At 46.4% G+C, this 13,313-nt stretch overlaps 1 protein-coding gene across 1 annotated transcript in view; it reads left to right on the top strand.

The window, feature by feature from the left end:
• Nucleotides 1-364: 364 nt before the first annotated feature.
• LOC135107582 (uncharacterized) overlaps nt 365-13,313 on the top strand; it is a 21,323-nt gene continuing 8,374 nt past the window's right edge. The window contains exon 1 of the mRNA XM_064017601.1: nt 365-806. Within this exon, the coding sequence (XP_063873671.1) occupies nt 591-806 (216 nt within the window). The 5' untranslated portion in view covers nt 365-590. The remainder of the gene's footprint in view (nt 807-13,313) is intronic.

Below are 13,313 nucleotides of genomic sequence, written 5' to 3'. Positions count from 1 at the left end.
CCTCCTCCTCCTCCTCCTCCTCCTCCTCCTCCTCCACCTCCTCCTCCTCCTCCTCCTCCTCCATCCTTACATAAACCCATTCTTCTCCTCCTCCTCCTCCTCCTCCTCCTCCTCCTCCTCCTCCCCTCCCTCCCTTCCCCTCTAACTAACCTTTCTACTGGCCCCTCTACCTAATCCCTCCTCCTCCTCCTCCCCTTTCCCCTCTAATCTCTCTACTCCTCCTCCTCTTCCTTCTCCTCCTCATCCTCCTCCCCCTCCTCCTTTCCTTCTTGGCGCTGGGCACTAAACCACTACTAAGAAAATTTTGCGGACTAATCGCGCCGCTAGCTCAGAGTATATAAGGAGCCCCGGAGCCTCGCCGCCTGACCAGTCTCGCCCCAGACTTGGCAGCGAGAAGACACGCCTTGCTCTGTGCAGCCACTCAGCGGGCAGCCTCCAGCAGCACCTTGGCCGTGTGTTGCGCCTCAGTTGCTCAAGGAACTTAACCGCAACACTTGCCGGCAAAGCTTGCGCTGCCTGCCGGGCTCGAGTTCACACCGAGCGTACGTAGACTTAGTGCTTGAGAGACAACGTTGGTGCGCCCTGAGAACATGCCTGGGGTTCTGTCCTCCGCGTTGCGCCTCGGAGTGTGGGTGGCGGCCGCGCTCCTGGTGGCGATGGCAGCGGTGGTGCAGGGCGCCGGGCACCATCACAGCCACCCCCTCAGCCTCAACAACCGCCTCAACATGATGCTGGACCACGTCGACGCCTCCATCTGGGACAAGAAGCAACGCTTGGGCGGCGAACACAGCTACGCGCCTGACGAAGTGAGTGTGTGTGTGTGTGTGTGTGTGTGTGTGTGTGTGTGTGTGTGTGTGTTTTATGTTCTTTAAGGTACAAGTGCGGTGTTGTGTTCCACGGTGTTCATGTGTTGTGTTTCTTGTGTCTCAGGTGCCCTATACATTGTTGTGTGTTCCGTAGTGCTGCTGGGTGTTCCTGTGTGTGTGTGTGTGTGTGTGTGTGTGTGTGTGGTGTGTGTGTGTGTGTGTGTGTGTGTGTGTGTGTGCACGTCAAGGGGCGTGCAACAACAAGCCTATCTGATTGGCTCCAGACCAGAAGAATGTCGGTGCAGGGAAGATAACTCGGATTGTCTCAATGGTCTGCCGCCGAGGAGGACCTTTAGGCGCCACTCACTTTGCTCTGACGGGGCTGCGGGAGGTGCGGCTATTAGCACAGACCAGCCGTTAGTAGCAGCAGTAGTAATAGTGGTGAAATGGAACTCTGCTTTGAACTGCTTAAAGAGAGGAATATCAAGACACCTGGAACTTAATTGGTCAGCGTTTTTAAAAGTCTAATTAACTTTTTTTGGGGGGTTGGAGCTTTGATCGAGCTTTCCTACTTTTTTTTTTTTTTTTGCCCCCGGTCAGTTTCCACACGTACTATAATTTTGAGCTATAGATAAACACAATGGAACGATGCACTTTTTTTTTTTTGAGGGGGTTATTTTCGCGGCTGTTGAAGTCTCTTTACCTTTCACTTCTCTTCCCCCTATTCTCTTATCTCCTTTCCTATTTGTACCTCCACCACCTTTCGTTCTTTTGTCTTCCCTAACCTATTCTTTTAAATAACCACCTTCCATTCTCTATTTCATTTCCACCTCTTCTCTTCTCTTCTCTTCTCTTTTCTCCTTTCTACTACATTCTTCCTGCAACGTTCCCTCCTCTCCTCTTTATACTTTTTTATCTTAATCCAATCCTCTTCTGCACATTCATCCTCCCTTCTTTTTTTTTCTTTACTCCCCAACCGAAGCTCATCCTTACTCCTGTTCTCACTCCTCCCCTTCAATCCTCTCCCTAACAGTTCCTCTCCCCACTCTCCTGTACTTTTCCCTCCCTCCAGCCCTTCCTCCCCGTCCCTGCCCGTCTCAGTGACTACTTAAATGCACCAAGATGTTTACTTTCTCACTTAAGTCAGCTAATTGTATGCAAGAGTCAAAATGAACGCTAAAGAAGATGAAAAATTTTGTCTTATATGAAAATGTACACTTAGGAAAAAAACATCTCTCTCTCTCTCCTCTCTCCTCTCTCCTCTCTCTCTCTCTCTCTCTCTCTCTCTCTCTCTCTCTCTCTCTCTCTCTCTCTCTCTCTCTCTCTCTCTGACCCGTATTCAGAAACGTTGTACTCTATCTCATCACGGCTGTTTTCATGGGTCACAGAGATAAATCAGTCGGGTTCTCAAGAGTGTTTCTCCTATCAATAATTTAGAAATCTTGTTAATCTGTCACTATAGAAATTATAAACAAAAGAAGTCTAAAATAAATGCGCGCCAGTAGTGTTTCAGAATATGGTCCTCTCTTTCTCTCTCTCTCTCTCTCTCTCTCTCTCTCTCTCTCTCTCTCTCTTCTCTCTCTCTCTCTCTCACAATTAGTCTCGCGGGTGACAGGCAGTATCTAGGGGACCATCACCACCACCACCACCACCTCGCCTCTGTCGGGTACTTCCTCCTCGTCCATCCCGCCTCCTCCCACACACACAGTGCCGCCCAAGGTCTGATCCCGCTTCCTCTCCCCGTCCCTCCCTCCCTCCCTGTTTTGTTCCAGCCTCGCATATCACTACCGGACAGCTGAGGTGGTGGTGGTGGTGGTGGTGGTGATATTTTAGCCTTGACGTATTAGTAGTAGTAGTAATAGTTGTTGTAATAAGGTGGTAGTAGTAGTAGTAGTAGTGGTGGTGGTACAGCAACATCATAGATATGCTTGTCATTATTTTTTTCTTCTTTTTTTTTTTTTTGTATAAATGGTGTTATTATCATCATTACTTTTTGTTAGCGGCATCATTGCTAGTGAGGGTAATGGTGAGGTAAGGGAAGGGATCAGTGAAGAAGGGACGGTGATAATGGTGACAGTGATGATGGTGGTGGTGATTGTGGTCGAGGCAGTAATGAGGGTAATGGTTCTCTCTCTCTCTCTCTCTCTCTCTCTCTCTCTCTCCTCTCTCTCTCTCTCTCTCTCTCTCTCTCTCTCTCTCTCTCTCTCTCTCTCTCTCTCTCTCTCAGACACACACACAAAGAAAATAAACTCCTCATGTTTCCTTATGTTTCTTGTTATATACGACTGTAAATAAGATAACTGACGGGATTAAATATGTGAGTCTGTGAGGAGGGAGACACATCTACAGAGAGAGAGAGAGAGAGAGGGAGGGAATGGTTTTTCATCCCATTACCTCGTTCTCTTCAGTTGATAAGACTCGTGTCCACAACACACACACACACACACACACAGTTAGGAGGGGGGTCAGGCCTCAAGGGATTCCAAGCGGCTTATCGTGGCACTGGATGGCATTCTTGGCACTACTGGATCCCGCAAAGAACAGGTGGTGCCAGTTAGAAGGCTCATCTCCGGGTGGGGGACGTGAGGAAAAAGGGAAGAGGGACGGACGTTGGAAATAATATATAGGAAAGAGGGTGATGGTTCTCTCTCTCTCTCTCTCTCTCTCTCTCGGTGGGCGCGACGCCGTGGATGCAGATGGGTGGGTGAAGGGTGGCAGGTGGCAAGGTGAAGACAACGGGAAAACGAGGGCAGGTTGGCGCCACAAGGAGGAAGGTGGCGCCGCACTGTGCTCTTTCTTGCTGCATCCCCTAACGTTTAATCCTACTTTCTTTCGCAGCCTCCTGCTTCTCCTCCTCCTCCGCTTCCTCCTCCTTCCTCTCCTTCTCTTCATCAGTCCACGCCGCCGCTCCCTCGCTCTTCATCAGTCTCCTTCTCTTCCCGCAGCCTCTGTCTCTTTATAATTAAACGAAAAATGTACCCCCCTCGCCATGCCCAGACAACACACGTATCTGTCCGTGGGGTGCTGCGTCTTTTCCTCTTCAAGACTGCATCGCGTCGCATATTCGAGTCATCTTACAGAAATGTTTATGGTATTTTTTGCGGTCTTGGTGTGGCCGTCATCATGCCTCTTATGGCGGTGGAGGGAGCCGAAGGAGGGAGTGAGTAGGGGGGCGGGGCGCCGGGCAGCCTCTCCTTCATTGTTTATTCTAGAGTAACTATCTAATTCTGTTGAGTCTAGAAACTGTTCACGCATCAAGGTCTCAGTCAGTAGTGAATTCACCACAGCACCTCCTTGCGGGGCGCCACCACGGATGTGACCTTTAGGAGTCCTTGTTGCCACGGGGATGCTGTGCCCTTTTTTTTTTTTTTCTCTCTCTCTCTCTCTCTCTCCCTCTTTTATTTCCTCGTGGACTCGTGGTGGTAAACAGCAGTCAAGCAGAGAGGACCGTGCCAGCCAGCCAGCCAGCCATCCAGCCATCCAGCCACTCTGGGTCCAGCTGGTTGGCGGGCACGGAAAAGCAGCGTAGTGACGGCTTTGCTTCCAGCGCCGGCCTCTCTTCACTTCTGATAGTTTTCCTTCTTTTTCTTTGCGAGTTATTATGTTCTGAAGGAGTGTATCTTGATTTTCTGAAGGCTATGTCTGCTGACTCTATCTGCTTTGCCTGGCTTTCTCTCTCTCTCTCTCTCTCTCTCTCTCTCTCTCTCTCTCTCTCTCTCTCTCTCTCTCTCTCTCTCTCTCTCGTTATGTTCAGTAGTAGCAATTTGTACCCATACCCGCTAAGCATCATGGAAAGCCCAGCTGGAGCCATGGAAGGAAGGGGAGGCATCTCAAGCGGCGCGATGTCCGGTGACAGCATCGGTGTGACGCGTGGGTATGGCCAGAGCACAGGCCCCCCACGACGCACCTCCCCGCGCCTGCCTTCTCAACGTCGCGGCTGTAAGAGACAAGACAAGTTGCGGCCGCCGAAGACAGACTGACCCGCAGCTGAGTACAGTGACCCGAGCTATACACGCCTCAGTCACCCTGGCGCCGCAGTCCGTCCCTGAACGACCTTTTACCACGGAAGATATATTTAACTAGTACCCGCGGGTGGGGGGAGGGAGGGAGGACTAGGCGGTGGTGCTGTTACTGAGCGGTGCGCAAGCTGGCCTGGGCTGGCGGTAGAGGCAGGGGTCGGCACCTTGGCCTAAGGAGGATAATAGTAAGATCTATATTCTCAAGCGTTTCGGCGCCTGACTTCCAATACTTTAACAAGCTTTGGTACAGATTACTAAGGTTCTCAAAAGTGCTTTGGTGATTCTATCATAAGTTTAACAAAGGATGGGCACCATTAGTGGGGAAAAAAATATCTTTAGAAAGTACTGTATATGAAAACCTGAAGGCTTTAAGAACATGTGCTTAAGACTGACCACTGCCGAAGCTTTACAATCATAAAGTAAGTTAAGAATGGCGGCGCGGCGAGCTGCAGGTCAGGGCTTGAGGGTGGAGGCTGCAGACATGGGGACATGGGTCGGTGGGACACTGACAGAAGGCTGGGAATTTGGCGGGGCGTCAGTGGGGCTTTGGGCGTGTGGAGGCAGGGCGGCGCCGCGTCGTTCAGGGGTCGCCATCATCAGTGCGAAAGACTGTCATCGCACTTGAGATCCAATGAAGCCGAGTTGTGTTCCTTCTGACGCACATGGCCAAGTGTTCTGTTTGTTTACGCAGACGCCTGACACCCGACAAGTAGCAGCCGACGCGTCTCAGAGTAGCAAGCACCTTCACGCTTCTGGCCCGCACCGTAAACACTGTCTGTGTGCTGCTCATGCAATTTATGTGTGTGGGAGAGGGTGGGTATGGGTGTGGCTGTTGGTGTAGGACAGAGAGAGAGAGAGAGAGAGAGGAGGAGAGAGAGAGAGAGAGAGAGAGAGAGAGGAGAGAGAGGAGAGAGGAGGAGGAGATGAGGGAGAGTAAAGCGCACACACACACACACACACTGAAAAGAAAATAGCCTTTAGGTATCAATAGATCACATGTAAAACTTTGCAAACAATAAGTAAAAGACAAAAAAAAAAAAAGAGAAAAGAAATGCAGCATAAAATATCCTTAGAATACATTCACAGCGGATTGTCAAGGAGCACAGCTGTGTACTGGTAACTGATGCATAGTGTGTCAGTGCGTAGCGGCGGCACCTTCTGTGGGAGTGTGGACAGGACGGTGCGGCTGGCGGGGAGGGAAGAGAGGAGGGAGGGAGGGAAGCGTTCAAGGGCAAGGATGGACATATCTAGGAGGGGAGGGGAAGGTAGGTGGTTGAGATTAGGAAATCCTTCTACCTTGAGGTTGTCCTTTCCACACACACACACACACACACACACACACACACACACACAAGGGAGGAAACCGGCTCCACCTAAGCTGCCTGTGCTTCCAAAAAAGGACACAGCAAGCACTTGGAATCTGAAATCATTCCCTGGGGCGCCCCATGATCACGTGTGGAGTGCGGGAACCTGAGGAGGCTCTCCCCGGCGTCTCAGGCTGCATGTTGGGACTGTACAGGATAACCAAACAGCAGCACACCCTTTACGTCTTACATGGTTGTTTGTGAGCTGATTCTGCTGAGTTAAGTGATGGGACGGGATTGCAAGATGAGGAAGAGAAAGAAGAGGGGAAGAAAATAAGAAAGAGGAGGTAAAGGGGGAAAAAATAGAAGCGGAGGAGAAGGAATGGAAATAGCAGAAGAAGAAAGAGGTGTTGTGTTAGACCCAGTTCTTTTCTGCTGAGTAAAGTGATGGGTGGGATTGCAAGAGGAGAAGGGAAAGAAAATAAGAAAAGGAGATAAGGAAGAAAAAACTGGAGGAGGAGGAGGAATAGAAATACCAGGACGGGTAGGAGCGGCGTCAGACCACAGCATACGTGTACCTGCTGGCTCGTGTAGTTTAATTATGAAGAAGTGCTGATAGAAATCTCCAGTTCGTTGCGACTTTCTCTCCATCTCACACTCGCGCGGCTTGGCTTTTGCTCGCCTTGGTTCTCCTGTTCATCTTACACTGCTCACTGCTTTTCTATTGTTATTTTGTATTTATTTACTTATTTGTTTATTCATTTACTTTATTTTATTTTCATTTATTTATTTATCTATTTTTTTATTTATTTGTTTTTCTTTCTTTCTTTTCTTTCCTTCTTTATTTCTTTATTTATTTATTTATTTATTTATTTTTGTCGGGAAGGGAACAATCAAGCTTCTCCTGCCTTGCGCAATTCAGCTTTTTCTTTTTTTTAGTCTCTTTCTTTTCCTAGTATTTTTTCATATATATATATATATATATATATATATATATATATATATATATATATATATATATATATATATATATATATATATATATATATATATATATATATATATATATATATACAGGAGGACAGCCAAGGCCACAACAAGAAAAAAAAAAGAAAAGAAGGAAAAAATATCGCTATTTTTCCCTTTATCCCCCCGAAAAAAAAATATGTATACATCAGCCACAGATGAGAGTTTAATATGGAGGCCAGTTTTGTTCTTATGTTCATATGTTCTTTAGAGAAGTGTGTAGTTCAGTATTCCTTAATCATTTTACTGATATGCCGTGCCTTCATTCTTAGTACAATGAATGGTCTTGTACAGATTTAAGGAGCGGCAATCAGGATTTTTTATTTTAAAGTCTCCGTATTCCACAGTCTGCATCCTTTTAACACTGAAGAGAGTCTGAGTGTCTTTCACAATGTCTTGACCCTCTCCTGCTCTGGCTTCTCTGCAAGGTCAGTAAAGAAGTCTGATGCGAGAGCAGAGGATACTTTCGTGAGCCACCACAGACGGCAATAGTGATAGAGTAGCTCAAATCTTTTTCCCTGCAGACATGGGGACGTTGCTGGTGGGACACTGACAGAAGGCTGGGAACTTGTATATATATTTCTGCTCAGTTACATTATCTAAGATTACTCAGGCAAGCGTCAAACTGTTAATGGCGGTGGAAGAGTTAACCTAACATGTTTAGTTATTAGCTACGTACATCAAAAGTGGGAGTGTCTTGTCTCTTTTACAGCCATGATCTCCACTACTAAGACTGTTAATGACAATATGACACCAATTATTTGAGTAATCCTATAAAACTTTACTGAAGAAAATCTGATACCACGACCACTCAAAGATTTGTATTGCTCTTTATTTAGATTACTAATAGCAATTTGAACCAGTTATTTGAGTAATTCTATAAAACTGAACTGAAGAAAGTCTGATACCACGAACACTTATAGGTTTGAATTGCTCTTTACTAAGATTACTGATGACAATATGACACCCAGCCAGAGTAATCTTGTAGCTGTACTGGAGAAAGTCTGTCATCACGAGCACTTGAAGGTTTGAATTGCTCGATCACTCCTGCTGCCCTCAGTGGTGTCTCTCAGTGCTGTGCTCCAGACTTGCACCAGACCGTCTCATTAAACGCAGAGTGGCCATAGTTGTCACAGGATTAATTTCAGCCTTCACTTAACTTCGCCTCTTGTGTTTATCTTCTCTTCAGTAGCGACAACCGCCACTTGCACTTGACTAATTGATCGGCTCATTCTAACCTCCTCCTGGCAATCATTCACCAAAGCACTCATAACTTACCCTTCATTTGGCTCCACCTCTTATGTCCATCTCCAGCAGCAACACAGCCTCTTAAACTTAGCTAATAGAAACATTCAAACCTTCATCTCGTACAGTCATTCACCCAGCGCGCTTTGCTTACCACATAGCAATTTCCGTCCTCGTTGTCGCGCGTCTGGGAACGTCTCGGTTGCCCTAATACAGCACGCGGCGCAGTGGTGTGTCGTGGTGAGGGGGAGGCTGTGTATGAGGAGCGGGAATGGGTGCGCACTGAATTATGATGTTTATGTTGGGAGGCGAGAGCTGCTCGAGGGTGGGAGAGGCTCGGCCCGTTCAAAGACGTAGCTTGTGTGACCGGGTGCCTCATATATTTTATAACGAATATACGGGAAATGATTGAGTTATACAAGCGTGGAGAGATAAGCTGGGGAGGAGTGTGCGCTGGTACTTCATTAAAGAGGACTGGACTGCTCTGTTTGTCTCCCCGCCCTCCGATCCCCAGACGAGCTTAACCGAGTTCAGGGTGCGGGGGATGAAGATGGATGAGGGCGGCGTTGGAAGTAACAAAGACAGAAGCGAGGCGAGGCACTGGTGTGAGAGCCGCGAGGAGGGAAACGAGACTTGGAGAGAGAGAGAGAGAGAGAGAGAATAGATGTTAAGATAAACACAGCTAGGAAAACTTGTACATAAAACATCATTTATTTGATTACCATTTATCTAAGTAAAAATACGGCGTCAACCTTGGGAGGGCAGCACAATAACAAACAGTGCTAAGAAAGTCACCACTATCTTGCCTCACTCCAGGATTCTTTATTCTCGTGTACTTCTGGTTAAATGCCTATTGCTTAATGTGTGTGTGTGTGTGTGTGTGTGTGTGTGTGTGTGTGTTTCTTCCTGATGATGACAAGGACAGAAGGAACGCGTATCGTCTCTCCGTCGTCGTCTTCGTCATTATCATCATCATCATCATCATCATCATCATCATCATCATCATCTTATTATTATTATTATTATTATTATTATTATTATTATTGCTGTTGTTATTATTATTCTCCTAGCACTGTAAGAATGGTTTGCGTGGCGACAGACGAGAGAAAAGAGAGAAAACACGAGCTTGAGTTTGTCTTTTTATGGCACAAAAAGGACGTCTTGTAAATTATGATAGTTCCTTTAGTAGTAAAAAAGATTAATAATCACACCGTTTTCTATGATACTTTAGGACACACAGTTGTTTTATTTGTTCATTCATTTGTTTATTTCAAATTTTTTACGAGTATAAAAGATTTAGTGTTTGTTTGCTGAATCTGCTGCGGCTGTTCTTTGGAAGCGGAGAGTCACAGTTACCGCTAATTTCTATCTCCTAAAAGTAGTGAAACAGGATACGATAGAGCAGAATAGACAAGTGTGTGTGTGTGTGTATGTGTGTGTGTGTGTGTGTGTGTCTGTGTGTGTCTGTGTGACGTAGTTTTCCGTTTTCTCTAGCGTCAAGTTACCCAGGCCTGTTCGTTCAAGATGATGTTATCCGTAGCATGAAAATTCTGTTTGATGCGTGTGAATCTTTTTTTTTCCTTTACTTTATTTTCCTCTTCCTCCTCCTCTTCCTTCTCCTCCTCCTTCTTTTGCATTTCCCACTCTCAGTCTGTTTTTAAATATCTTAATATCTGACTTCAACTCTCTCTCTCTCTCTCTCTCTCTCTCTCTCTCTCTCTCTCTCTCTCTCCTCTCTCTCTCTCTCTCTCTCTCTCTCTCCTCTCTCTCTCTAAGTCCCCCTTCTTCTCAGACTACATGAACAGTATCTTAATCTTGATCTTAATGATACACATGCCAAGCCCAGACTGTAATCTTGACGCTGACTTGATGGCTCTACTGATGTGCGTGCAATTATGAGTTTTGTGACAGTCCACTGGCTTAGATATACATACGAGCAGCTAGGAACTCAGAGCAAGACACGAGATGGGGTATAACTAGACAATATTCTCACACATTTTTGCATCTCGACCAGTACGCTCAACAGGACATGATGGAAGTTGCTGAGGTTTTGCAGGGGGTTTTCATAATTCTAGGGAAAGTTTAATAAGGAATCTGCATCATCAAGGGGAAGAAATACCTATCACAACCCGGTTAGTCGTCCCTGTGGCCTTTAAGAATTATCCTAATGACAGAACGAAGGGTTTCACAATACTGGCCCTGTGGGGTGACAAGTGCAGTAATACTTGTAAAGCGTCTGTCTTTGGCCTATATTCAGAAACACTCTGCTCTCTCACCACGACTATTTGTAAAGGCCACAGAGATGATAAGCCGGTTTCTCAAGAGTGTTTCTCCTGTTGATAATATAGAAATCTTATTAATATGTCACTAATAGTAAAGAAAAAAAAATACCCTTAAAAATCCGTCTCACTTCAACTAGAACTTTTGAAAGTCGGACAGAAGAGTTTCAGAATACGATTTTTTTTTTTTCTTCTTCTTCTTCTATGTCCTTCCCGCGGGGCTAAAGTCCCCCGCACCCGCCCCAGGCAGCGCAGCACAGCGGGGGTCACGAAGGCCAGGGACGAGGTGACTAAGTATTTGATTCAGCCTCAACGCGTCTACCTTCTGCCTCGTGCCTCAGAGATTAATGCGTGTATTAGTTGGTTGCGAGTAGGACGGTGAAGCATTTTGCATGTGTGTGTGTGTGTGTGTGTGTGTGTGTGTGTGTGTGTGTGGAAGAAACTAAATAAGCTTATCTAATAATTTAACACTGTGTTCTGTGTTTTTGTGTATTTTCCTCGATTCTAAGTCCTCCAGTCTGCTGCTGACTGACATGCTCCTTACAAGGCTTGACAGTCTGGAGATTACCCTAAGCAGAGCAGAGCATTTAATATTGCGGCACAACACCAAGCATAGTGGAAGGCAAAGGCGTGCGTGGTGTATGTTACTTGAATATTGAGCGAGACTATACCCGCTCAAAGAAAGTACTCACATACGGAACGGCTCTGCTAATAATGTTGATCTGTTCCCACTACTTTTACCCTCATCCTTCGACACTGACTGGCGGCAACCGGCACGTCTTTATCAGCCCCTTCATCACAAAACAAACTGACGTGCATGAGCTGACCACTCGCTTTTCATTATCCCCTCCTTTTTTTACATCCAGCTGCATTTACGTGTACGAGTACTTACGTGAGTCAGCAGCATACGCAAAAACGACTGTCCATTATCATTACAGACTCCTAAATAACCACGACGCTTATCGCACAACCACATAAGGGCGAACTGAGCTGACTGCACTGGCGAGTAGCACCAACGCGATTGTCCAACTGATAAGAACTGACTTAACTCGCCCTGTTTTGTGTGGTAGGGGAGAGAGAGAGAGAGAGAGAGAGAGAGAGAGGAGAGGAGAGAGAGAGAGAGAGAGAGGAGAGGAGAGAGAGAGAGAGAGAGAGAGAATAGAAAATAACGAAAGGGTGTCGGAGGAGAGACGGTGGGATAGAGATAGAAGGGAACAGAACGAGGTGCATGAGATTTGTTACCCTCGTTTCAATAGAAGGTCCTTGGCGAGGCTGACGTAGCATCCTTTCTCCTCTGCACTGTCCTCGTCCTTCGCACAGTACCCTTTGCAACACTCCCCTAACCGCAGCCTCCATTGCCGCGTCCCTGCAGTATATTCATCTTCTACCCATCCATTACACCCCAAAAAATATCCCATCACCTAATCCTGACCTTAATCCTCCCACCTGAATGTCTACTTGGTGCTTAATTCTTCGCTTTATCCTCATGAATCACAGCTGGTTCATTCTATAGAGAACCTAAAGTCATCTAACCTGCGTCCCTGTCACTTGATCGTTTGCCCAGCTCTGATTTTTTTTTTTTTTGTTAAGTAAGAGTGGCACTGGCCAACTGCAATAAAAAGAGCGAAAAAGAGGCGCACTGAGAGTAATAGTCACCCTTAACTTGAAAACTTCTGATGTGCTGACAGTCTCGTTAGAAGAGCTGACACGGTAGATTTTTAGCAGAGTAGAGGGGTTAAGGTGGAGGGGGAAACTCTAAAGAAAGAGAAAGAGAGTGCGGTGAGTTACTCTACTGCATTCACCTGGCTACATTGTGTTTTGCGCTCTCCCCTCATCTTAGGTCCTCTGATATGCTGACGAGTCTCTTAGAAAACCTGACAATTGATATATTTTAAGCAGATCAGAGGCGTTCACACTGCAGGGATAGTTTTGAACCAAGACAAAGGAGTACGGTGTGTTACTCGACTTCTGACCAAGGCCCGAATTCAGAAACGCTTTTACTCTCTCTCTCATCACGACTATCATTTTCAAAAGCCACAGGTACGATTACCCGAATTTACTTGTTAATCTGTCACTAGAAACGTAGACACTCCCGTCCCCCTTTTAAAACCCGTGACACTTTATCTAGCGCATATTGAAAGTAGTGGAGGGTGCCGGCAGAAGTGTTTCAAAATATGGCACGAAGAATGTAGCCTACACTACCTTCGACACCTCCCTTCGCTCGCCCCCGCTGCGCTGAAGTTGCTCGGTGTTCTAAAAAAACGGACCCGCTTCACCGTGTCACACTCCGGGAGACGTGATGAAACAAATGACTGTGCGGAGACTACCTGGCGCATTTACATAGTGGATAAAAAGAGACAGTTATGTGAGTGTCTCTCTTTTCTGTCTCGCACCTCGTCTCTTTATTATCCTTCTTCATTTTAGATATCTATAATTACTACTAAGGAGAGAGAGAGAGAGAGAGAGAGAGGAGAGAGGAGAGAGAGAGAGAGAGAGAGAGAGAGAGAGAGAGAGGAGAGAGAGAGAGAGAGAGAGAGACCTTCACCCTCACCCGGCTTTGCTTATCTAAGTACAAAAACACACTTCAAGGCCTCTACAAGAAACACTCTTGCTCCCTGCCTTTGTTACCCCTGT

The sequence above is a fragment of the Scylla paramamosain genome, chromosome 15 (genome assembly GCF_035594125.1).
Source record: "Scylla paramamosain isolate STU-SP2022 chromosome 15, ASM3559412v1, whole genome shotgun sequence".
NCBI classification, from domain to species: domain Eukaryota; kingdom Metazoa; phylum Arthropoda; class Malacostraca; order Decapoda; family Portunidae; genus Scylla; species Scylla paramamosain.
This window is presented reverse-complemented; position numbering and strand designations above follow the sequence as displayed.